At 41.7% G+C, this 26,655-nt stretch overlaps 1 protein-coding gene across 1 annotated transcript in view; it reads right to left on the bottom strand.

Moving 5' to 3' along the window:
* Window positions 1–26,655, bottom strand: part of arhgef28a (Rho guanine nucleotide exchange factor (GEF) 28a) — a 39,051-nt gene that overhangs the window by 9,361 nt on the left and 3,035 nt on the right. The window contains 31 exon segments of the mRNA XM_054612401.1: window positions 389–621; window positions 1,535–1,714; window positions 1,845–1,936; window positions 2,050–2,228; window positions 2,376–2,452; window positions 2,563–2,817; window positions 2,959–3,076; window positions 3,166–3,291; window positions 3,389–3,639; window positions 3,817–3,957; window positions 4,731–4,846; window positions 4,937–5,023; window positions 5,025–5,055; window positions 5,199–5,259; window positions 5,366–5,421; window positions 5,511–5,646; window positions 6,334–6,457; window positions 7,613–7,714; window positions 8,510–8,552; window positions 9,700–9,786; window positions 10,586–10,697; window positions 10,783–10,948; window positions 11,035–11,306; window positions 11,434–11,549; window positions 15,013–15,085; window positions 15,251–15,297; window positions 16,881–16,950; window positions 17,398–17,587; window positions 17,730–17,919; window positions 21,107–21,484; window positions 21,583–21,727. Coding sequence (XP_054468376.1) covers window positions 389–621; window positions 1,535–1,714; window positions 1,845–1,936; window positions 2,050–2,228; window positions 2,376–2,452; window positions 2,563–2,817; window positions 2,959–3,076; window positions 3,166–3,291; window positions 3,389–3,639; window positions 3,817–3,957; window positions 4,731–4,846; window positions 4,937–5,023; window positions 5,025–5,055; window positions 5,199–5,259; window positions 5,366–5,421; window positions 5,511–5,646; window positions 6,334–6,457; window positions 7,613–7,714; window positions 8,510–8,552; window positions 9,700–9,786; window positions 10,586–10,697; window positions 10,783–10,948; window positions 11,035–11,306; window positions 11,434–11,549; window positions 15,013–15,085; window positions 15,251–15,297; window positions 16,881–16,950; window positions 17,398–17,587; window positions 17,730–17,919; window positions 21,107–21,484; window positions 21,583–21,727 — 4,254 coding nt within the window.

Genomic DNA, 26,655 nt, shown 5'->3' with positions numbered 1-26,655 from the left:
GTCTCCGTATCCATTTTTAATGCCGTAATACTTTTGGTAACGGAATGGACTTCCTTTATTACGAGCTTATCAATGATTCATGGCATTAGGACTGAAATGTAATTCTAATAGAATGTGCTGAATTATTTAAACAACTGTTGGCAATCTTGAAGCCTCACATCTGTGAAGAAATGGAAAGCGGTGAGGTTCAGAAGCAGACCATAATGACCTATAATACCTCTGCAAATACCTCTGTACCTCCCCCATCACAAAAAAACATTACATCATACTTCTGCATCAATATTTAACTCAAACACCTATTATATTCACAATCTTTATTCGAACAGTGAGGTCATACGAGAGTGGCTATAAGATGTGTATATTTAATGTAGCAGAAACTGTGCTGTACCTTGAAGTCGATGTCATTCCCGTCTGTTGGTAGCAGGAGAGATGGAGACTGGAGCTGGGTCTCAGTCCAGCTCCCCTCACTGGCCTCTGGGGTTTCGGGTGAGGCCTCGTAGTCTGAGGGGGGGTGTACAGGCGTAGCAGGGCTGACAGCAAACACAGAGTCTGTGTCCGACTCCGTGCTGTGACTCGATGGAGAACAGGCCTTGGATGACAGCGTGGCTTTCAGGTTCTCAGCTGGGAAACAAAAACAGCAGTGTGAAAGTGTGAAACTCAGTGTGCTGCTCTAACACTTCACACCTGTTTAATATGAGACAGAGAGTTTCTAAAGGACAAAAAAAAAGCTTGTTGATTTCATATTTTCTGGACTTGTCTCTTGAATTTTTTCATGCTGACAAGAGATGCTTTAAAAAAAAGCAATAATGAAAACATTTGGAATAGAAATCGTGACTCTTTTGTGAGAAAAATCAAAGATAACATCTTTTTAAAGGCTTTAATGAAATAAACCTGACATATAGTATATAAGTTATATATATGCTTGCCTATAAGATGTATGTATCCCATTACATATGTAATTGAAGGAAAAAAAATGTATATGATTAGACTGCATTTCTTTATTAAATGAAACATGTGACCTTGCCCACTTCTCGATTAATACACTTAATGCCCCTACCCTATTAAGAATTAATAAAGAGTACAGAAATAATTAATAAATGATTTATAACACACTATAATGTAGTTGTAATTAGATAGAAGTCTCTATTAATGTATTTGTCAGCAACTATTACTGAGGACACGCATAAGTGAATGCTGTTGTTTAAACAGCAGAATGAATGACAATAGTATTAAAAAATACTAATTATAATATTAAATATCTTCATACTGTAGAGGTCATAATTGTTAACAAATACTGTACATTAAAAAAACACCTTAAAATGTCGTTGTATCTGCTTTCAACTCCATCACAGTGCGTAATAAACCATTTATTAAATGTTTATCCCTATTGATGCTTTAAAGTAGGCGGGTTTGAGTAAAGTATGTCCAATATTTTTCTTACTTTGTTGTTCAGCGTTGTAAAAAACAAAAACAAATCTGCACTGTCTGTCTGTGTGTGTTCCTGCAGGGACCAGTACGAGTAAAAACATCTCACCCTCTTGCAGAGCTGCAGAAAGCAACATGGCAGCCTGGGGCAGCTCCTCTGAGTGCGGCTGGACGAGGAGTCGCGGTTCGACCAGGCACGTCCTCCCACTCAGAGCAGCCAGGCCCGCGTAGACCTGCAGCTTCTCCTCCAGGCTGGAGCAGATCCGCTGGTCCTGGCTCATCAGACTCTCTGATGCACAAGTTCACCGGGTTCACAGAAGGAGCATTGTGAAACGTTAGCTCAGGGGCAAAGAATGTTCAAGACCGTGAAGAAAAAGAACAATACAAATACATAAACGATGCCACAGGTTTCAAAATACCTTGTAACTTATGGATCTTCTGAATACGAGCCTCGGCAGCTCGCCTCTCCTCTTCAGATTCACTTGTGGATTCTTCTTCTTCCTCCGGACAGCTGAGCAGAAGAATAAATCACTGCGGGTTAGACTTTTTGCAAATGGTGAAATCTGCATTTCTCAATATCCTCCTTCTCCTTTACACATATATAAAGCATATACCTATACACACCTCTCTACAGCCTCTCTAATGAGCCTCATCCAGGTGTTTCGCTCCTCTTTGGATGACGTGTGGACCTCGTACATTTCTGGCCCGGCGGCTGACGCGCTGATCAAAAACATCCCTCTCTCTTGGTTTGCTACTTCTCGCACTATTAACTTCTGCAGCGCGATGACTGGAGGCTTCTGATCCTGAGGCACATTAACAAACGGGAAATTACATTTTTTTCTTGACACGATGTGATAATGGCACGAGATAAAACCGAACAGGCAATGGGGTGTGACATCGTATCAGACACGCGGCTGATCAGCCTTGAAGATATCATTTTGTGTGCGTACCACTGCGGCAAATGTGTACTTCTGGTCCTTTTCCTGCAGGAAGATGAGCGTATCTGTGAGAAGGAGTGCCAGGACATCTACGGAAGTGAGGATAAGGAGGACAAAACATGTCACTTAACTGATCATTTTGTACACGCATCCAAAAATGAGTCAAAAATAGCATCGCACAACAAAATTGCGGCCTCACCTTTGAGTCGACCGGTGGCCGTCTTCCACAGCAGCAGGCCCTGGTGTTTGAGCGTTTGCCCCGGCCCCATCATGTCCTGCTTGCGGAAGGCGTGGCCGTTCTTCAGCTTGGCTGCGCTGCGGTTCTCCATGCGGTTCCACACTTCCTGTAACCTCTGGTGCCGCTCGTATTCGCTGACGCTCAGGTCCACGGCGGCTATCACCTCTCGGATCTGAGCCAGGGCTTTGGAAAGGTCGGCGTGCTCCACGGTGTCCTCTGAAGGGTCAGGAAGGAGAAATACATGAAGAATGAATTAGATATCTTGTGTTACATGTATATATGTATTTTTTAAAACTGAAATATTGTCTATTGTGCTGTTATAGACATGTAACCAGTAGAGGGCGGTATTTGACTGACCTTGAGTATATTGTAAGATCCTCTCCAGCAGCACTGGGTACTTTGTAATCCTTTGGGTTACCAGCAAGATGCATTCTGGGATCTCCCTCCGTCTCACCAAATAATTATTTCCTTGTTGCTGGGATAAGTAAAATCAACAATTATCCTAAATCTTCCAGATCAGAAGTTCTGCTTTTATTTTAGGAGGAAGATGGAAGAGTCAGGTACCTTAATGAAAATCTGAAATCTCTTGTTATGCTGCTGGAGCTCTTTGAAAAAGTTGACCGCTTCGTTGTGACGACTGCAGAATTCTCCATACACCTGCTTCATTTTATCACTATTCTCATCTGAAAACTGCAGAAAAAGACACACACACACACAGTGATTCACACCCTCGCTGGTTTCCATCCATTACACATAAGAGAGAGGCAGACCCAGAAGACCAGCTCACCTGTTGGAGCAGGACGTCTCCTATTCTCTGGATGAGGTAGTTGCTGTGTCCCTGGGGCTGCGCTGAGTCGTGTCGCCGCCCCTTCATGGCGGCAAAGAAGGCGTGGTGGAGGTGGAGCAGCTGGTCCAGACAGGGGAAGACCCGCTCCAACGCCTCTGGATCTAGCTGCACTTCCTCCCTCATGCCTCGCCGGAAAACCTCGGCCATGATGTGTAGCGTCTGCAGGTGGTGGAGCTCGGTCTGCATCAGCTCTGGAGGTTCAACATGGCAACATTCAATGTGTGTGTCACATGAAAATATGTGTTGTATTACGTCACATAGCTTGATCTCTTTCTCAGTCATTCAAATGATTTATATATGAAACGCTGACACTGGCAGAAAATGACACATTCCAGTGGTTTTCTTTCATAACTCTGACATCTGCTCACCATAGATCACGTCCTGCCTCTTGACAGCTCGTTTGTCCTGCTTCTTGCAGAACTTGTGCTCCACAGTTAGACTCCACGACTCGGCCTCGTAGTCCCCAGCATCAGCCGAGATGTCACCGTGGACACACGCATCAACGCAGTCTAGGGAGGTTAAAGAAGTACAAATCACTTTCAATCAAAAATGCAGGATTCAGTTATAACATTTATTAGAAACAGATGGGTCTCTTTAATTTCACCCTTCATCTCAATGTATTTCTTTATCCCTGGGGCTAATTAGATTGGTCTCAAAACTACTCATGAAATATATTTCATGATCCACAAAAAAAAGTTTTACTTTGGTGGGTAATGATTTGAGAGTAACTCAAGGTGTTGATCAATGCATTTTGCCATTTAACAAACAAATACCAACCGGGGTTTTTATCTTTAACTAAAACGAAAAAAGAAGCAGTGGAAAATATTGTTCTAAACTGAAACTAAATAAAAACAATATCCTTTATGAACAACTAAACTAAAAACAATAGTGTATGGTTAAAAAACTAATAAAAAAATATTTTTAAATAAACGTAAATTAACAGCTTTAAGTAGTATATAGTATTTTAGTTTTTGGGCTATAATGTATCACCAACCAATTTCAACAAAAGTAAAAAAAACTAACTACGACCTAGGGCTTTTTTTGCATTTATTTACGGATTACATGGGTGGATTGGTTACATTTGTATTTAATAAAAAGAATATATATTTTTTTTAAATATCCAAATTGATAACACCACTCTATTTTGCCATCAATTCCAACAGGAAAATCAACAACATTTGGGTGCATAAATTGAATGTAAAAATAAGAAACCCATCTGCGTCTTTATAGGTATGTTGAAATCTGTAAACACTGAAAACAATGAGCAATACTTGTCACATACCTTCTCCGAAGGATGAGTCAGTGGAGGTGGAGGACACTGGAGTCGGCAGGAGCTCTTCTGACCGGCTGTTCATCTTCCAGGCATCAGACTCAGTCTCTGAACCCTCACTGAGCCGACTGTTACGCAAAGAAAAAAACATGGGCAATCAATATTGACCCACAAAGTTTCACCAATATCCACACATCCTATCATGAGAGCTCTTTGACCTGTCACTGTTTGGGAACGTTCCAGAGAGTAAACATGGCTGGGTGGCGGTGTCTTTCACGACAGGCAGAGAGGTAGAGATGGAGACAACACTGAGGAGGACTGTCTCTCACTGTGAAATCTGTGGGGAAGGCAAAGAGAATTAACAATAATCACTCCCAGAATGAAACGTTACAAAACAGGAAATGCCACGCACAGCATCGCTAGCAGAGCTTGACAGCAAAACTGTTGGGTGACTGGGAAATCTTTGTGTGGTAAACTCACTCTGTGGGAGGGATGCTGTCCTGTTCTTTACCATGGTAACGGCATATTTATCCTGAAGTTTCTAAGTAATGCAAAAAGAGGCTGGTCACACACAAGGACAGGCTCTAGTAGAGACGAGTAGTTCAAACAATTTTTTTCTTTCTTTACTATTTCATGACGAAACTCACCTTCAAACATGGGGGGACAGATTCCTTACAGCCCTTATGGACGATTGCAGTGCAACCTGGGAAAGAAAAATCTCTTGAAGTTTCTGTACATTGCGCTTTTTTGTAAAATTGAAAAAGAAAGTTTTAAAATGTCGCTATCACTTACCGGAGCAGTGCAGCAGGTCCTTTCCAGATGCCGGTTTATCACACACCACGCACACGTTGGGGCCCAAACAGGACCCTGTGTTAAAGCGATGTCCATTCTGCGGCTTATCCTTGGCCTCCCTGTCCTTCCCCTTCCCCTTTGAAACCCACAACGGAGACATGAGTGTAAACAAAGAGGCCATACAGGCCGAGACGAAACGTGACAGCTACAGCTAAGAGCTCTGAGCAAAGCAGGGCCTCGATTCACATTTTCTGTAAACCAGAGTGAGTTTTCTATTTGCAGTGTAAACACTCCTACAAGTAAGTAGATATGTGAGCCTGGGAGTAATCCCCGCCTGTTTTCCAAACCATCAGAAAGTCCAACGACTAGGAAATGGAGCGTAGCACAAACAACAGATGCAGGTCATGGAGCGCTTCCAGGATCTGTGCTGACTCAACAACAGGGGATTAATCATTAAAAGGAAAGAGGCTGGACACGTTATGTCCGTCACTCTGACCTTCAGTTATTCCCAAAAACGTTTCCTGGTTGTGTCTCCCAGAGAGTCACATATACCATAGTACTAGTAGTCTAGACCACGGAAACTGGCCTTCACAAAAGTTTTATAATGTTCAGTACCATGAATACTATAAAAATAAATCATACAATCTCACAATCACTTGTCTTTTTAAGATAATAAACTGGGTTGAGGGTGTAACGCAGCATGTGAAAGCTGGCTGGTACAGAAAGAGTCACCTAAAGTTATGTTCCATTATCTTTTTATATCCTATTTTTTATGGTCGATGGGTGTTACGAGAGGCGTGGAGTGTTTGTGGTTTGGGTTTACCTTGGTCTTGTTGCGTGTACTGGACATCCGGCTCTTTAGAAAACTGAAGGTGCGGATGACTTTGTACTTCTCCGACTCCACCTTTGTCGGGATGTTGTATTTATCCAGCTCCTCCTCTTCAATTCTTAAGAAACATGACAATAATCTGATTGGGATTTGTTGTAATCAATACAACACTAAAAAAAAAAATCATTGTTTTTAGAGATGTGTTAGTTATTAAAGTCGTGCCATCCTGGTTGTCTTCTTGCTGAGTCTACGGGACAACAAAGGCAAGCATGATGGGTTAGTGTAGGTGCAGGCAGAGTGTTTACTCTTATACGCTTGTGTACTACAAGCGTATAAAACATGACCTACAGTGATTGTGGTTAATTCAAACTGCAACATCCGGTCATTTAATGACAAACAGTTCATCCAAAAGTAAAGAGCAAACAAATTGTGTTCATATTCTGCAACTCTTAGCTGTGAAAGTAAATTTAAATTAGTAGAATTGTTAGAGGCTGAATACATGCAAAACCACAATGACAGACTGTTGGTGCATAATGTTAAAAGACAATAACAACCTCATTATTGTTCTGCTGTTAAGGGAGCTGAGAGGAGATCAAACCATGAGAGTAGATAGGATTAGGAGAGGAAAGGAGAGATGAGGTGTTGAGGTGAAGAGCAGAAAAGAAGAGAAGAGTCGAGACAAGACAAGGAGAGGAGAGGTTATCAAACAAGGAGGAGTTGAGAGGAGAGGTTACTCAACAAGGAGAGGAGATGAAACGAGGAGAGTATATCAAACAAGGAGAGAAGAGGAGAGAAGATGAAAAGAGGAAGGTATATGAAACAAGGAGAGAGAGGACACAAAAAGGAGAGGAGATGAGGGAAGATGATACAAGGTGATGAGAGGAAGGGAGATAAAACCAGGAGAGGAGCGAAGCTGGGACGAAAGAAGGAGAGAAGAGGAGACAAAACATGGAGAGGAGAGGAAAGAAGATGAAACAAGGTGATGAGAGGAGAGGAGATGAAGCAGGGAGAGGAGAGGAAACACTGAGAGGAGATGAAGGGAAACAAGGCGCGGAGAAGAAACAAGGGGAGGAGAGGAAACACTGAGAGGAGATGAGAGGGAACAAGCAGATGAGAGGAAACAAGGAGAGGATATGAAAGGAGGAGAGGAGAGGAGGTTGGTGGTTTTGTTGTCAATCGGTGTGTACATGCTATCCGTCTCGGTTAGAGTTAGTTGGAACTGGACCGTTACAGGATGCTAGAACAGTGGAACAGGGCTCGACCCCCCACATACTCTTTGAGGAACTCAGACAGGGTGAGATGTTGGAGGGACTCTGCCAGCTCCATGCTGCCCTCATCGTCAGCCGACTGGGCTCGCTGACGGAACCTAACCTCCCTGTAAAGAACAGCGCGCACACACACGGACATTTTAATACTTATAAGAAGCAAGGGGCTCTGTTCAATCAATGGAACGAAATATGAATTAATACTCAGTGTTACAGGCTTTTTACACTATGGTTTTGTTCTGATTATGTCTGGGATCTTCCACTAGGGGGAGCTACTGAAGTGTAGCAGTTCAATTAGGGTTTTTATACATGAAGAGGCAAAGGAAATATCAGTTGGCATCAGTGAAAATAGGCCGAGTGGAACAGGAAGAAGAAGGGAAATCCTCTTTTTAATCAGTGCCAGATAACAAATAAAGCAGAACTCTCACTTCACATTATGTTATACCGTTTTTTAAATCATTGACCATCAGTTGCCAGGGCATTGTAAACTACAGTACATTCATATCTGGGGAGAGATGACACTCTTTGCAGTGGATGGAAAAAAACAAGAGCATTGTGTATTACAGAAACAGTTCTGTGTGTAGTTCAGGGTCACACTGATCTCTGAACGTCACTACTTCTATTGTCACGAGAAAAAACAAACAGACGGGATCAAAACAACTGTAACGCACATAAAACCAGCTGTCCTTCACGTAAACAAAAGAGCTTCCTGAAAGACGGCAGCAAACTTCACAGAGTGCCCGCAGTCACCAAGCAACCTGGTCGCCATGGTTACCCACATACGTGGCTCCCGTTGCTGGGATTACATATTTGATGCGTTCAGAACTCTGAAACTTTAAAAGACAAAGAAAGGCAATGCAATCCAAATAAGACTTATAAATTAATATAAATTAAAGCATAAATACCTTTTTTCATGTGACTGCTCTGAGATACTGGAGGCTCTTTGCTCTGTGTACATAAAGAACGAGGAGTTATAAAACAATCAAGACAACACGTTTAAAATGAAATGAAAAAATTCACATCTTGCATCACATTTCCATAGAAAAATCAGCAGAACAAATATCATTCAATAAGAACAAAATTAGGAAGCTTCATTCTTAACTTCATAACATTACGGATTGAATATTTGATAAAAGCCTGACAGGTTTCCTTTACATGCCAGAGAAACTGTTCGTATTTAAGTATCTGAATAAAACCACAATTAATATGCAAAGCATAAGATGACCGGCACCCATTCGTAACCAAGACAGATCAATACACATTAAGGCTGAAGCACAGGCAGACACAAATCTCTCTCACCAGGCTGCAAAGCAATCAGCTGTCTTTTCATTTCATCACTGCAATGCGATTTCTTCTTGCACATCCACTGCCATTCTGATTACAGTAAGGCTGTGTAATGATTAAGGAAGCCACAAACACACGCAAACATATGCTGTCGCCAAGGTTATTACAGTGTCATGAATCCAATTGACCTTTTACTTAAGATATTGTTACAAATCCCCTTACTGAATTCCAGCTCGTTTTTACCCCGTATTTCAATTTTCCACAGTTTCGTACTTTAGCATGAGAATACAAGTTTCACAGATTTTACATTTAAGATGATTAAAGAAATTTTTCATTTCATGTTCAGTAAAAAAACATGATTTGCATTTTCAAATAATGTTGGATAAATGCCCCCAAATTTGAAAACAACTTGCAGTCATGATATCTCCACGCACAAGAAAACACATGTGTTGCCAAATGAGGACTGTAAGTATTATATTCATTCTAATTTGAGCTTTGTTTTGGTCTCCACCAACTCCTTTAGTAAATATCTGGCATTTTTAGCTTCTGAATGCTCCGATGTGTTTGGAAACAAGTTGGTGGTCCGTAAAACCAAAACAATGAGCTAATACATTGTTACACATCACTGTTAAGCTGATGGGTACTGCAAAGGCAGGTGTTATTATTTTCAAACTTTAATTTTCAGTAGTTGAAGAATCTGTTTACAGCAATAACCTTGACCCCCACACACATAAGCACTGACACTGACAGCGGCGTGCTGGCTCTGCAGAACCTTAGCGCAGTGTGACGGCTGCAGGTGTCCAGTACTTACTACCAGGGTGGAGAAGAGACAGAGATTTAGACAGAGAGAGGGCCTGAAGGAGAGATCGGCTGTGGCTGACACTGTGGAGAACGCCATCTACAGGGCACAGTGGACAGAGGGCTGCTCACACACATCAACTATGGAGGGAGGGAACTATCATCATGTACTGTACGGTCAACTCTGGACTGAGAGCTGTGGAATTAATATATCTTGCAGTGTTGCAGGCTATATATATATATATATATATATATATATATATATATATATATCACAATCCTTTTCTATTTGAAGACAACTGTTAAAGAAATAGTTTAACATTTTGGGAATATGCACATTTGCTCTCTTACCAAAAGTTGAAGACCACTCTAATGTCTGTCTGTTGTGGTTTTTTCAGGACAAACCTAGAGGGAGTCACTATTCCTATGTCTACAGGGACTGCCAAAAAACTAAATACAAACGAATTAACTCTAGTTCCTAGAAAACATGTCTAGGAACTTGGGCAACCAGGTCCTTGTGTGTGGATTTTGTTATCTCTGAACAGAGCCAAGCCATCTGTTTCCCTCTTTTGTTTCAGTCTTTAAGCTAAAACCTGTAGCTTCATATTCACAGACAGACAAGAGAGTAGCTTTGATCGTCTTATCTAACTGTTGGCAAGAAAATAAATTGGTGTATTTCCCAAAATGAACTATCACTTTAGGCACATTAATTTGTTGGGAGTTGACCGTACTTTATATATTAGTAGTGAGACTCAGGTGACAGTTGGATTAAGGAAAAAAACCCAGAATGTAAATAGTTAGAATTTGCATCAACCATTAATGACACAGCAAACAAGTGTTAGTAATGTGTTAGATCAGTGTACATTTGTGAGGGAGTAAATAGTCCCGGTGTTACTGACCAGGGCTGATATCAGAAGTTTGGTTGTCACGGGCAAAACGAGCAGGACGCAGGCTGATTTTGGGGGAAGAGTAAGAGTAAGAACGCAGTCGGATCCCCTGGTCACCCATTTCCTAGGAAAAACAAAAATGTTAAGACTTCAAACTTTTTGATATACAAGGAGAAGTGGAATTATCTGAACCTGGGATGGTATTTTACTTTTATGGTGGGTTCAAATGCTGAGGAGGCAGATTGGCTGCGAGTGCATGTGAGATCAGGCCTTTTGCCTTCACTTTTCTCAACATCTGACAAGAGCGGGGAAAGTGGAGACTTTGGCTCAGCGCTGTCCTCTTCACTGTCCATTTCCAGAGCCACTAAACTGGGACTGGAGCAATGAATGAGCAGTTACACACAGAGAAACCAGAAAACACTGCGGTCAGACAAGAGACAACTTTCTACCATGTTTAGTACCTGAGGTCACAAGTGTCCATGGTCGGACTTTCTCTGTGATTGGTCGGCTCAGAGGACACGGGGCGGTTCAGCCTGGTGAGGGCCTGGTCGGCAGGTGAGAGTGGGGGAGAGCAGGGTAGAGAGGAGAGGTAGAAATCCTCTGGGTAGGGTGGAGGTGTGTCAGTTGCTGGCAGGAGATCTTCTGAGTCTAAGACGTCCCATAACCCGCTGTCCGTCCCTGTGCTGTCCCTGGTCACTCCACTGACGATGGACTTGATGTCGGCGTCTCCCTCCTACGGCAAAAACACGACGACAGGTGAAATAAAGTGCAAAAGAGAGAAGCAATATTTTTTAAAAAGTAGCAAAACAGAAAACATGGCATGATAAATCTGGGTTTAAAGAGAGAGGGAGATGTATGACCTGTGTGTGATGTGTGACGGTCTGATTGCTGATGTCCATCACGGAGAGCAGAGGGTCTGTGGCATGCTGGACCAACTGGTTCTGGACTCGAATGGACTGCATGGGATGTCCATTTACTGCGAAAAACATACAGTACAATCTTCAGCAGAGTTTATAATCATACAAACAAAGTACTGCTCTTTGTCTCTGCTCTGTTTTCCCAGTTAGGACCGGCCTTCTCTACAATACTGTGCTGTACAAGATGTCTATTAGGAATTTGTTTTTATCCTGTTGAAAGATTTACTGTCACAGAACAAAGTGAGAAGCCATTTTTCGGTACCATTATTCATCCCAACATCAGTTAAACGTCTGGTTGAATACAGTCAGCAGCTCACAGAGAAACGTGGGTTGACTTATATAACCATATAACAGAAACACATCAACAACCACTTAAACCAGAAAAACACCAGCAGATATGCTATAATAAATTACAAAACATGTCATAAACTGGACTGTTAAGTTATATTTTCTTTGGTGAGCCTTCTGTTGTGAATTATTGATTTGTCCCATAATTTAATGATCTTTCATTGCCCAAATGTCAACGCTTCAGGTAAAGAAAGGAAAATGTGATGACACTGCAAACCTTCTCCCCATTTGACCTTTAAAGGTTTGTTTTCATAGAAACCTCCACATATCAACTTTACAGGCAGGCTGTCTACTTTCTGGCATTATTGACTAGACGAGTCTTGCTCTTTTATTTAAAACAGGCGATGCTTTGTTCACCATGAAAAAAAAAAAGAAGCTGTTTTTGAGAGGCTAAAGATGCTTGCAGACTTAAAAAAAAAATTGGCACACACATTAAAAGTGCTTACATTTTTTTAAATTTCATTTATGTGCTTTGATGTGGAAATGGGTCTCTATAGCGCCCCCCTTCAAAATTTCAACAAAGTAGCCCTCACAATTTTCATGTCCACTCTCTCTTTATGCTAGTCATAAATGGAATAAAATAACCATGATTTAACACCTGGACTTTTTTTTACTTTTTTAAAGCCAGTGTTTTATCACCTCTGTCCACAATCTTTATTTTTAGCCACATTGGTGGTGAGGCTTTATGAATGCCATGCATACAGTAGCTCCATCATGTGGTCAACGTTTTCATTTGTGCAGTACTTATTGGTTTATGTCCAACTACCTGCAAAAAAAAAATGTAATGTATGTTTCAATGTGAGCATGTTAGCATGCTGATGTTAGCATTGAGCTCAAAGCACAGCTGTGCCTCCATTAAGTAAAAGCTGCGGGTGTGACTGTAGACTCTGGTCTTGTTACTCTTTAACAAGAGAAAGCTGACAAATTTATGTATTGATGGAAGTAGTATTCATTAATAATATGTATTGTAATATAATTGTTTTTACTTATGCATCAACATGGAAACAACAGCAGGGTCAAAGTGGAGCTGATTAGAAAGCCTTGAATTACTGCTGGGTGTTTTAACCCATAAGAAAGCATCATAAATGATTACATGTTTTGCATAGAAAATCTTTAACATAAAGTGACTACTACTATCTGCTTTCAAATGTATATTGTGCAGTTAAAACCTATTTGTAAAAAGCAGCATGAAGTAAAGTTAAAGCACCTCAAATATTTACTCAAGGACAGAGTAAAGTACGTGTGTACAGTATGTACAGCTATATGTGCCATTGTGCATAGCTACATGAGTGGTAGGTGGTGTTTCTAAGATAACAAAGTGGAAAATTGCCTCTCTCTCTGATGAGAAGCCATTTTCATGGCTCTCTGTGTACTTTCCACTCAGACTTTGATGTCTGGTCCAGCCATGCCTGCACTAATGTAAGGGAAATCCTGGGCATCACAGAGGCATTTCCTCTCTGCTGCTCTCACACAGTGAAGACATTAGCATGGAGCTCAAAACATACAAGGCCGACTTGTTATGTCGATTCATTGTATTTATCTTGTTTTTTTCTCTGTCTGTCTATTTGCTCAAATCAAACTGTCAGCGTGTTGTATAAAGCTTTACACAGAAGACACAAACATCTTAATCTTCATTTAAAGGATGATGACAGATTGAAGGAGCAGCTGGTAGGCTCATTGTCACATCGGCTAGCTCCTAAAATAAACCAATGAATCCGAAGAAACCCCTCAGGATAATTTCAACAGATATGGAAAAAAAAACAATAACTCTGGATGACAACTTTGCACCACAGCGACCTTGAGGCGCTGTCATCACAACACAAACATTCTGATCAACAGTGAGTTTGATGACTTGAGCAAAAGAAAAGAATCTGCAGGCCTGCTTAAGGGGGAAACATTGGGATCAGTGCCCCTGTGTTGACACTCATCACTACTTCAGGTTATCACACACACACACACACACACACACACACACACACACACACACACACACACACACACACACACACACACACACACACACACACACACACACACACACACACACACACACACACACACACACACACACACACACACACTTCGGTTTATGGACACAAAGTTTATTGGCTCCATTCAGCAGTCTCTACGGTTCACAACAGACTCTTCATTCTTCCACGGGCAACACACAGGAAATTAGCATTCACGGTAACCGTGGCAACACCTGAACCATTTGAGCATCCTCCTCAAAAAGTTTTCACAAGCCAGCGAGTGTTTGTGCTAGCTCAGCGTGCACGTGTGTGTTTAAAGAGAATTTTTAAGGTTAATGCATGGAGCTCACCTAAAATGCCAGCTTTTGTAAACCTACGACATCCGAGCTCGTTAACATCCCCCCTCTCAGTTCAAGTACTGTACAGAGCTCCACTGTCCCAATCCAGGGGAGTCGGGGGAGGGGATGGGGGAGTCTCCCAGCTCAGACAGAGTTGGAGTGGGACACGCCTGACCCCATTCCTTCCTTTGTCCCAGTGACAGGGCAGATTCCTGGACTGAGTCATTGTGGAAGCCAGCGGGTAAAGACCCAACCTGCACCACCCTGAAGCCAGACTCCAGGAGGATAATACGTCCGTTTATATCAAAGGAAACTGCTCATCAACCTTAGACAGAAGTGAATCCCTCTCTGTGTCTGTGAGGGCAGTTATCGTATTGATTTCCTATGATGTGATTCAAAACAGAGCTCTCCGCATATTGTGCCAGCGCCACAAGAGAAAAAGGCTTTCAACCAGCTTATTATGCGCTGTTCCCACACCCTGCTGTTCAGCACAGCCACAAATATGTTGTTGTGTTTTTTTAATGAATTACCCATTCATTATTTAGGCCACATGGCGCTCCTTGCTCATGCCTTTGCTAAACAAAAATATTTAAACAGAGGTTGGTTGACGCTTGAACTACTGACACAATCCTACACCTCCTCCTCCTCCTCGTACTCTTCCTCGCAGGAAAAGCAGTAATAGCAGTAATAGCACAACATCAGGTCTTCTGGATATAACTCTAACTATTCAGGAATTGAAACCAGATGCCAGAGTATTGTTGCCATAATATTTAAATGGAAACAGTATTTTGGATGGGATAAGTTGCTCTTGTGTTTGCCAAATCTTTGAGGTAAATCTAGAGAGAAGAGGAGAAGAGAAGATTTACCAGATAATGAAGATGGGTAGTCTTCTTCATCGTCTTCATCATCCAAAGAAAGAACAAGCTGTTCTTCAAATACCTTCAAACAAACAAACCAGAAAAACACACAGAGGAAGGCTTTTAGGAACATTCAAGTTTGTTTTTACTTGAAAACCACACCGATACAATCACAGTTGAGTGCAACAAACTTCTTTAAACATTTACAGACTCACACACACATATATATATCTGTATGTATACTCACATTGTCCACCAGCGTTTGCTCTTCCACACGGAGCTCCTTGCGTACGCCTGTGCAAAATGACAATATTCAGCCAGAAGTTGATGCATGACACACTAACACTTCTCCTCCCTAAGAAGCGCCGCGTGGACGGCACGACATCAGGACCTCTGGATGTGACTCCACTATCGAGGAATGGAAAAACCGGCCAATGAGATGCTGTTGCTCGTGTGAAGCAGCGGGTCCAGAGGAAGAGCACATACTCCCTGCTGTGAGGCTGTTATTTCGAGAGGATTAATGGACGGCTGCCGAAGTCGGGACGGCATTAGGGTCAATACTGAGGTACACTTCCTGTTTTCCCTTTATGAGTCGATACTGAAATCGGCCATCTCTATGGTTACCAAAAACAGTGGCCACGGGCTAAGTCAGAGCTACTAGATGTTTTTGTGCGTGAGACAGAGAGAAAAATTAAAGAGGCATTGGCAGCTTGGAAGATCTGCAACATCTCCCTTTCTGTGTGTGTGCATGTGTGTGTGTGCGTGTGTGCGTGTGTGTGTGTGTGGTGACCAAAGGAAAGAAAAAAACAAATCTGCCCCCTGAGGTTTCCCTGTACTCTCTGAGGAAGAACAAACACACGTGCAGAGGAGAGTGTGCCTTTTATGGCGTCTGTTGGAAGTGTTTTCTTTTAGTCTCTTTAGGTCTAAGTGATGGATGTCTGACCTAACAAATGTTTGCTCAACTGATTATGTGGCGGTTCATTTTCCACCGCTGCACACAGACAGACAGCATATAAGAGCCGTTTGTGCAGGCAGAGGCCAGTGTGATGGCAATACCAATGACTATATTTCATCATTGAGTAATCTGGTGATTATTACTTTTGAAATATCATGAAACATTAAGTCTCCATAGTAAGAAGAAAAAAAGTATTAGAGTACCAGAGCCCAAGTAGAAATAACAAAAAAGTAGAAATCCAAAAATATTTCATTTAAAGCGACATAAAAACAGAGAAAATCTGCATTTAGTAGCTGCTTCATAAATATTAGAATATTAATTGGTTATCCAAATTAGTTTTCTGACATTCAACATATTGACTGATGATTTCAGCACAAGACACAACATCATCTGTGAGTCTTATGTCACTGTGTGTGTGTGTGTGTGTGTGTGTGTGTGTGTGTGTGTGTGTGTGTGTGTGTGTGTGTGTGTGTGTGTGTGTGTGTGTGTGTGTGTGTGTGTGTCTGCCTCTGAGTGTGACGTTTGTTTTTTTTCGGAGCACGTGTTACACAGCTGGTACATCCATGTGACTGCTAACGTGCTGCCCATGAGGGAAAACACAGACAATGCAGGTATCTGGATTGATTTCACCCGAGTCTCAGGTAGGACTAATGTGAGTAAACAGACACTTCATTACAACTGATAACATGCACTTAAAATAAATGTTATTGGGCACTGATTCAATATGACAATTTATGTCTAAAATCAGAATTTCTTCATGTAGCATTTCACTTTTTCTCTTGCAGGTGGATCATGGTAAAAACCTGATCACCTAACCTCATTATCAGATGATTGCAAATAAGTCTGAAGGTAGTAAATGGACACTGCAAACAGGTGTTCAATACTTCATAAAGCTTAGAGTTTAATTTATAAATCATCTTACCTTCATCACTAGGGAGGAATTCCTCTTTGCCTCTCTTGTCTACCTCACTATCAGCTTTCAGAACATTAATCTGGAACAAAAACAGATCTTATGTCAACATATTCATACTGTAAATATACAAAGAAACCACGTAATAAATGCTAAAAGCAAAAGCTTATGATATTACACATTTATCGTCACACTGAGTAACTTATGTGATCACATATTTAAAAACATCATCTAAGTTAATTCTGTACAAGCTAAGATTGTTTTGTTTGCTTTTGCTTGCTCAACTCTTGTCCAAATGTCTGATTGCAAATTAAAGTGTGTGGGAGTCAAGGGCTCTTTGTTTAAACAAGCCCGAACAAAAACCTGTTCAAATGGCTTTATCTCGACAGCAACGACCCATTACATCATTCACAGAGACGCATGGGAATATTTATACTATATTTATCAGCCATGACTGCGCTATTTGGTGTGGTTTATGGGATTACAATGAGGATTTCAAATAAAGGTGTTCCCGCTGGTTTGTTCTCACCAGCTTGAGGATGCTGTCGTCTCCCAGTCTGTCTCGGTAGATCCTGATACTCTCCTGAGGACAGCTGCCGGGTGTCTGCCGCACAGTCAGGGTCGAGGAGTCCATTCTGGGACAAAACCTCAGCATGCAGGAGCTGTCGGACCACACACACCACACACCCGGAACAGGGCCGACTGCAGGACCCGGAGGACTGATGAGGAGAAAGAAGGATTATAGGAAGTGAGGTTAACGGTACATAAAGGAGCCTCCCCTTATGAATCAGCCTTATCACAAGTCTTTCATTCGTCATCACGTGTCAAAAAATAAGACAACGGACAAAATCATAGCCTTACGCTGCCAGCACCCGGAACATGGCATGCTGTCCGTCCCTCTGAGCCAACTGGAGGGGTGTGTCTCCCTCCTGATTGGGTGAGGTCAGTGCCCTTTGACCTCGAGGTTGGTGGATTAAGAAGCGCGAGAGATGGACCAAACCCAGACGCACTGCAAGGTGAAGGAGGGTTTCTTTGGACTGAGGCTCAGTAGCTAAAGAAAGAGACAGAGAATGAGGAGGGGATGATATGTAGGCAGATACATAATGTTGGGGTTAAAGTATGGAACAATTCTAATATAAATGTAAGAATGTGTAACTCTTTTTTGGTTTTTTTAAAAGGACTGTTTATAAAACAATTTTTGAGGGTTACAAGGCTGAATGAAATCTTTTTTTCTTTTCTTTTTTTATATATTTTGTGTTCTTGAGGGTGGCTTGATTGATGGGAAAGTAGGATAGGCATATGTAAGCTTAATGCTTCTGCCTATGCCTTTTCAGTTATATTGTATACTATATTATATATAGGCTGTAAACATTGTATTGTGTGTGATGATGACTGAATAAAAAACACTAACTAACTAACTAACTAACTAACTAACTAACTATGTTGTTTTATCCTGAAAGTAAAGCTTCAGTTAGTCACTATTATAAAAGTAACTGTCACTATATCCTCATCAGTTTGCTCAGTTTTGGGCGTTTCTTTGTTTTGGCTCAACTGTTTTCAGGAACCCAGTATCACTCCGGCTTTTCTATTCTAAAGTAAACTTTTTCCTCCAACCTTTAACTTGATCAAGGTGCGGCATTTTACACATGCTCTCTCAACTCTGTGCAGATGTACAGAACATCTGCTGCTTAGGCACGCAGCAATAAACAGTGCAGATGAAGAAATGGAGAATCAGGGTTACACAAGGTCTGCAGTATATCAATAACATTATTACCTGGAAAAACTGGATGTTTCACAAACACCTGTGGTAAGACGGTTGCTGCCCTTTGCTTTGTGTGCAGTGGAGTATGAGGGAGTGTTAACAATAGGTATAGGGGTAACCTGTATAAACAATCCCACATGATGCTCTAACTTGCACTATCGAGGCAGCAAGCACATGGTGGCAACAGCCTGGCACATTTCTGCTGATCCCTTGCTCAGCACAAATCCTCCATGTACACCCTTGTTGTTTTGTAAGCACGGGGTGAAAGACTATTTGTAGAGAGGACCAGAGGTACTTCATCTCCCTTTAAAGTGCAGGGTTGAGAGCCGGAGGTTGCCATGGCGCCGTCTCTCGAACCCAGCAACAATGCGCGGGAGAATTTCAACTCTTATTTCCTCTTTTTTCCCTCCGATTTGCTGCTGCGAGCCCTGTGATGAACTGAAACTCTCCCGTCACAACTCCACAATGGCGCCGTTAATTGTGACCCAGTTTGGTCCGACTGAGAGGAGTGAATGCTGAACATGCTCTTCATGCGGAGTTCAACAAACAAGAATGTCATTGTCAAATGGACCTGTAAGTAGTGCGCCGAGGGAGCAACAGCTACTTTGCATTCGCACCTCGTCTGTGTTTTGCATGGACATTTGCTTTTTTTCTAAGCAAGCCATGAACATATACTATCCTACTGTCTGGGACACTAAGACTGTATGCAGCCTTGAGAGCTGAACAGGACTTGGATATTTGTTTAGGCATGTCATTTCCTTTTTATCCACAAAAACAATCTGGATTTTAAGGACGCAAGCGATATACTTTTCCATAATGTAGCATGTAATCTCTTAAAATGTACCCATGTCCAATAAGTAGTAATACCTTGGCGTGCTTAGAGTGTTTGCCCTCATTTCCTAAAAAATGAGGTGAGACTTCACTGCTTCACTGAAATAATGACACATCATAAATAAAGATATCCGAGACCGGACGCCAGAAACAACTCCGACACAGCTGTGGTGTAGAGGAGTGGGGGTGCAGTGCAGAGGAGGATTGTGGGAGTTGATTTAATAGACGCGGAGGTCTGCAAGACAACTCTAATCTGGCTGAGGAGGAGTAATGGCAGTAATTGCTCCGTCTTTTGGAGCCTCTGCCCGGCTGGCTGGCTGGCTGGCTGGCTGGCTGGCCGGTGCTGCACATCATGTGATGGAGGAGTTGGATCGTACACAGTCAGATCTCATGTTTCATTTCAAACCTCCGGAACACCAGAACACCGCCGCAAAGATTTTAACCTGAAGGACTAATAGTGTGCGTTTGCTAAAGGGCTAGTTCATACAAATAATAATAGAAAAATAAATCATAGTGGTGTCATGATGGAATGATATATTATGTTGTTTAGATAAGTTGCGATATGTCCTATGGAAATTTAGATTAGCTTTCTTTTTTTTAGAGTTACTTGTGTCAGGTATATACAATATCTACTGTGGACCACATCTCAACTTTCAATTGCGTTGCAACTTACCCATATTACTTTACACAGCAAGACAATTTACCATAATATACATGTGTGGTTGAGCTGTATATTTTTCTTACATTCAGTTGTTTGGTATATGATTTACACCTTGATTGCAATTATTTGAAATGTATATCTGCACTTCTACACGCTAGATAGCATGAGCAGCTCAGTTAGCTTAATATCTTAATGGTATAACTTAGAGAAATAGAGAATAATATTTTCTAAGTTTGATACATTTGATGATGAAAATTTCAAATAAATATTACAAATATGAAATAATGCTTGTGTGAAAATCAGATAATTAGTTTGAGCAATATAATAAGATATATTTCTATTATCAACAAAACCACTGATTGTATTACGAGTCATTTTTGACACACTCGTGGTAGCGTGTAGTGTAGTGTAACATGTCTTTATAGAGACAGAGTTTGTGCCCTTTGCTCTGAATAATCCAAACGCCTCAGTATGACCACTTAGCTCCTTCCTACTGCAGAAGCAGTTCCTATGAAAACAGAATGGATTTCTTAAAACATGTTCAAATGAGAGCAGAAGTGTGGCTAGATACCATCATGTTGCAAAATATGTGTCTGCTGAACTCGGGTGAACCAGCCCTTAGGAACTCCAGGATGTGCATTTCAGCAACAACAGCAAAAATACGTAAAAAACACCTAAATAGTCAATTTGAAGTTTAACATTTCAGTGTGTGGACACTCAGGGAAATTCCTGATATTTGACCTCTGTAAATGATCCAGGAAGAAGCAGAACCACAGACTAGGATGTGAGTGGATGAGGCCTTGAGGATTTGTGGCTAAACATCCTTGACTCTTTTCTAAGAGAGAAAAATGAATCCACACGATAAAGACCTCCTAAATATGCTTTGTTTTGATTGATTTGTATTTTGAAGTTTAAATAATTCACCCAAATAAAAACCTACAAGTTCGCACATTGTGACCTTGACTCCACCTACTATTTCATTACCTTCTCTCGGCTGAGTGTCAGTGTGTTTCCACTGCTGGGGGTAATCCATGTTGGCCATAGCTTGTGTGATCTTCTCATCCAGCTGCCTGAGACCAGCTTCATGACCTGAACTTCGTCTGAGCCGCACATCCTCCTCACTGCGGTCTAACCCCGCAGCAGAGAGCTCCTCGTCGGCTGCCTGCGCTGACGTGGAAAACCTCTTCAGGACCTCTAGGTAGCTCTGGGGGCCAAGCTGGTCCCTGTTGGCCCTCAGGTATTCTGCTGCCTCCTGGGCAACGTCCCTGAGGTATTCAAGAGATGCTTCACCCTCGCATGGCTTGACTCGGTCCTCTGCGTAAAAGTAGGATGTGACGGAGACGACTTCTGCAAGGGCATGGCCTGAGGGAGACGGAGGAAATCATGACAGGAGGTGGTGAGACAATGAGAGGCAAAGAGAGACATCTGAGTGTTTTTAAGGGGAAGACTGGAGGACATACCGGGAACTGTGAAGCTAAGGGTCAGCCCATCCTCTCCTCTTTTTGCTGCAGTCACATGTGTAAGGTCAGAGCCTTGTACAACCACATAGAGCTCAGCGTCTTCAGGAGCGTTGGCTTGTAGCCGTACATGGGCCTCCACCTGTCCCTGAGATAAGAAAAGAAAATACATTTAATTTCCTTTAGAACATATAAAAGACACATAAGGCCGCTTTCTGTCAAAGGGAAATGTCCTTCTGGTTACCTTTAGTCAGTTTCACAAAGTTCACTGAACATATTGTACGGGATGGAAGGAGTAAAATGGGGCAGCAAGGAAAAAGGAAGAAAGAGAGTCATTTTCTCACAATGGGAGTGAGCTGCACCCTACTGAGCGTCTACTTCATGATCCATCCTCATAATGGGATTCATTATTTCTGTTACATCAGTGACCTTGTTTTTTTTTTTGAATGCCCTCATTTGAACTCTGCTCTGACCTGCATCACCCCAAAGGCAACCACAACTCTTGTCTTCAGTATAATGGAGACATCAGAAGGATTTTATTGAATAGAAGACCATAGAACACACAACAACAACATTTTCTCTCCTAAAGTTTCCTCTTTCACTCACATTATTCACTGCAGGGCAGCGGTTAAGTTTCTGCAAAGTATGAAATATAAAAAATGATCCTGATAACGATCCTCATTATCCTGATAATCATCAAAATATGCTTAAAACTCTTCAGACATTACTAAAACACAATGGAACAACTTTACTTTACAATTCCCCCTGCAAAAATAAAATACAAAATAAAATTAAATAAAATTAAATAAAATTAAATAAAATTAAATAAATAAAATTAAATAAAATAAGCCTCTGTTTTTCACTTGATAACAAGCTAGACAGCCTTTTCCTGTCCCTAATGTGAGGACATTCACAATTACTCCCAAACTTACTGCGATAAAATCCTATATCGTCCCATCCCTCCTGCAAAGTAAATGTTTTTGTCCTCTATTTAAACACAGATTACCCAACCCGGAAACCACAAGATTTACTTCAGCTCCTCAGTGTTATTTTTCCGCCAGAGTCTGACCTTCTCAAGAGGGTTAGCTCAGAATGTATCGTTCAAGTTCAAGACGGATGGCGTACTTGGAGTTCCATGCTTGTGCAATGTCCTTATCTTCTGTTTTCTTGTGCTCAGATTGGGGTTATATTTTGTGATATATGGGGTCATCCTTTATTTACCCTTATTGTTAATGAGACATCCATGTTAAAATGTATTCTTAGGGCCTACATCAGCCTAACGCACCACTAAGTCTGGGTCTTATCTTATAATGTTTTTGAGGGAGGGCTAAACTAAAACAAGGGACTGAAGCATTGACCATTGTGTGTTGATATACTATCATTTGCTAAGTGGCACAACACAAAGTACAGCTGAGGCTGATGGGAATATCATTAGTTTTACAGGTATTTGGCCGTAAACGAGATAGTGAGCTATCTGAAAAAGGACAGAGATTATAGTATTTTCAAAACGCATTTCCTCAAAGTATTAAAGGTGGACGATGTATCTACATAATCCTCATAAGGAAAGTGTTTTGACCCTGGCTAACCAATTATAGAGTTGGTACGATTTTGACTGAGCCTTAAAACTGATATCAGTGTCCCTTATGTTTGTTTTGCCCCCGAAACTGCTGGGGCATTCCAGAGCTGCTATTCGAGTCCAGTCCATAGAGTTCCAGAGGTAGACATGGAGCTGACCTCTTGTGTTAGCAGGCCGTTGGCTCCGACTGATAATAGAGGTCTGACTCAGGCTGCAGTTTCTCAGCTTGATGTGTGCACTAAGTGGTTAGCTGCAGTACCACTTAGCGCTGTTAATGTTATCGCTGATTGTTTTTCCACCTTACAAAAAGATAAGATGTCGGCCTGTGGTTTGTGCAGCTTTCCTGATTTCTCACCAGGCTAGCTAGACCCCGGGCATTAATAGTTTAGTTAAAGTTGAATTTCATAAATTCTTTTAAGGTGGCTTTAAAAGTTTATTAAAGTTGTTTTCTCTAGAAGGACTTTGCTCTGCTACGGTTTGAACAAAGATCATTCTGCCACAAATTCTTACTATTTATTGTCACTTGACGAGTAATATTCTGATATATCATATTGACATTAAAGAGATTTATCCATTCTCTAGCTTCACTGTTTTATTTTTTGGGAAATTGTCCTCCAGCTACTATTATTAATATCTAAGAAAGACACAGAAACATATGTGAACGCTTATCTTTTGATTTTGTTTTCACTCTTCCAAGGATGCTTAGTTCCCACTTTACAGTCCCAACAATCTGCAGCAGCCTCAGATGATATTGGTTCACAGGAGCAGAATTTGATCAGACAGAATTTAGTTGATCCTAACTGGATCTCCTGTGCCTTTGGGGGGGAAAGAGGAACGAGGATGTTTGGCTGGTGATAAGATGTCAGACTGATGTGATCTATGGCCTTTATCATGGCACAACCTGATCCAGTAACAATGAAATATTCAACACCTTGTGGTTTCACCTCATGGCTCCTATATGGGCAGTTCTCAGGTCAGGCCTAATGTGTTAATTATGGAACATGAGGCGGTCTATCGCATATGCAAAAGGAGCTTGATACAACTCTAAAAGGCAAAAGCGCTCCGATGGATTACCTCAGTATGGACAACGACATGGGGAGATTATAGGACTGGTGCATATTGATATTTGTTTTAATTAGAACACCAACACCAAGGACACACCAGTGACAGGGTTTAATAATCTCCCCATCTTGTTGTCCGTTCAGTGGGGAAAAACAACGTGAGATCTGCTGCCTGTGGTCTCCAGGAAACCAGCAGTCATCAGCTTTCGAGCTCTTTGCTACGATCTCCTGAGTGCAACACGTAGGTGATGTCAGGGGAGCAACACCGCTGCCACTGCAACAACAAAAACAGCTCCAATAACAGTCAGCTCCCTTAGTGGGAAAACAGCCTGATGTAAGCGAGAACAGAGTAGTTTTTCGTCTGTTTTGAATATTTACAATTTTTCACAGTATAGTATTTCAGTTAGGAAAGTGACAGAAACGACATTTTGTCACATTTAGAAGAGTTAAAGGGTGCTGAAATCCTCACACAAAATAATAATAAAAGCCTAACAGTAGCGTACATCTGAGCTAAAGGAAAGTCAGTGGACCAGAATAGAATTAGAGTCTTGAGGGTGACAGAACTGTACGGCTGGCCCTTTTTCTCATACTCAGCTGAGACGCATACCTCTGATTTAATCTCCGGTGCAAATGAGATACTAATAACTAGTCTACATGTCACAAAACGCTGTCAGTTCAGCTGGCGTGGTGCCGCAAATATTTCATTTCGAAGAACAGGGCTGCCAAGTACAGACTCCATATTACATAACAATACCAAGAAGCACCTGGAAATGCTTATGGTAATAAACAATGATTAAGATCGCTATAGTAAAAGCACTTCTATCTATTTGTTTAAAAGAGTTTTTCCTTCCTTCTTTTATGATTCACTGGCGTATGCCAATAGACATCTGGCAGGGTGAGGCTTTTCTTTGTTTGACATGTAAAAAGCATTGCAAACACAATCACCACGGCACTTGAAAAGGGAAACAAAATCATAAACCATAACACGGGGAAACCTGTGCTCAAAGAGAACTGTGATAACTTTAACTAAAAAACCAAACAGGCGATTGAACAAACACAGTACAACAAGCATATAGCGAGTTCATCTCCATTTGTTAACATGTGGTTGTTCTCTGTTGAGATAATAGCTGCTGTAAAGAGGTTTCTACAGCCTGCTAGCTTCTCTCTGTATTTAGAAACAGCAGGGATTTAAGCAAAAATGCTAACCACAATACTGTAGCATTGACAGTTGGTTCCTTCACAAAACATTGAAACAGATTTTTAAAGATAAATATGCAGACTTTAAACCAGGAAAGACAACATTTAAGCCATTTTTAGATTGTCCAAAATCAAACACAACATCTATTTCTCACATTATCAATATCATTTTTGCTACATTGCCCAGCCCTACCTAGAGCGTACTTAAGTTTGGCTAAAAATTGAGAGACATATGTGTTTTTTGGTCCTTCTCACATTTCAGTAACCCGAGAACACAGTCTTCTGGCAGGGATATCAATTTAACTCACACGTACGAACAAAATCACTTTGTCCTGTTCTGGAGCTCAATAAAACCTCCTCCAACACAGGAACTCACACACTTTCTGCCTGCACCTCAATGCAACCATTTATCCATAGATCTGGCCCGAACAGCGTCTGCTGTGGACACTGTGTTGTATGTGTGGAAGGCTTCACCGTAACACTTTACTGAGGCCGTTACAATAACAGCCTTTATTGCACAGCAGTGTGCAGCGGGTCGCCGACACACAAAGCGAGGCATTGAAACCTGGATCTCGTTCGGCAGCGAGAGTTTGCTCCTGTTGAGCTGTGACCTTCGAGGGGTGGAGACGCCACTTCCTCCTAATGGAGAGGCGCATGCGAAAGTGGTAGAGCCCGTAATGATTCACATGCCTGGGTTTCAGACGGGTCCTCAATCAGCCTCTATGAGAGGGTGGAGGCAAAGATCCCCCCCCCCCCACCCACCCCCATCTCTAAAAGTGGTGACACAGCAAAAACAAGCAGACACTCTGCTTACCAGAAATCTGGCAACGCTTCAGTGACTGGCCCACCCAGGCTTCCTCACACACTGGAGAATAAGGGCGAGGGAGGAAGAGAGAAAGAGAGAGAGAGAGAGAGAGAGAGAGAGAGAGAGAGAGAGAGAGAGAGAGGGCGGATATGGAGGATTGACGGGGAAAAGGAAGACAGATGGAAGAACTGAAAGTAGCACAGGGAAAGAGTTCTACTATGTCAAAAGAAAAAAACAATAACTCAAACACACCTGCACTCTAACATACTCCCTAATGGAAAATGTGTATTTATTCAATTCATAAACTGGTCGATTTTTTCCTAACAGGAAAAAGCCAAGAAAAAGTATATTCTCTCCAAAGTTCACTGTGGAAGCCAAGCTCTCAGAGGCTTATCGCTTGGTGTGCAGGCTGTGTAAGGCCTGGCTTCCCCGGGGGA

This window comes from Anoplopoma fimbria, chromosome 14 (assembly GCF_027596085.1).
Source record: "Anoplopoma fimbria isolate UVic2021 breed Golden Eagle Sablefish chromosome 14, Afim_UVic_2022, whole genome shotgun sequence".
NCBI lineage: Eukaryota > Metazoa > Chordata > Actinopteri > Perciformes > Anoplopomatidae > Anoplopoma > Anoplopoma fimbria.
Note: the sequence above shows the minus strand (reverse complement) of the source record. Positions and strands in the feature narration are given on the sequence as shown.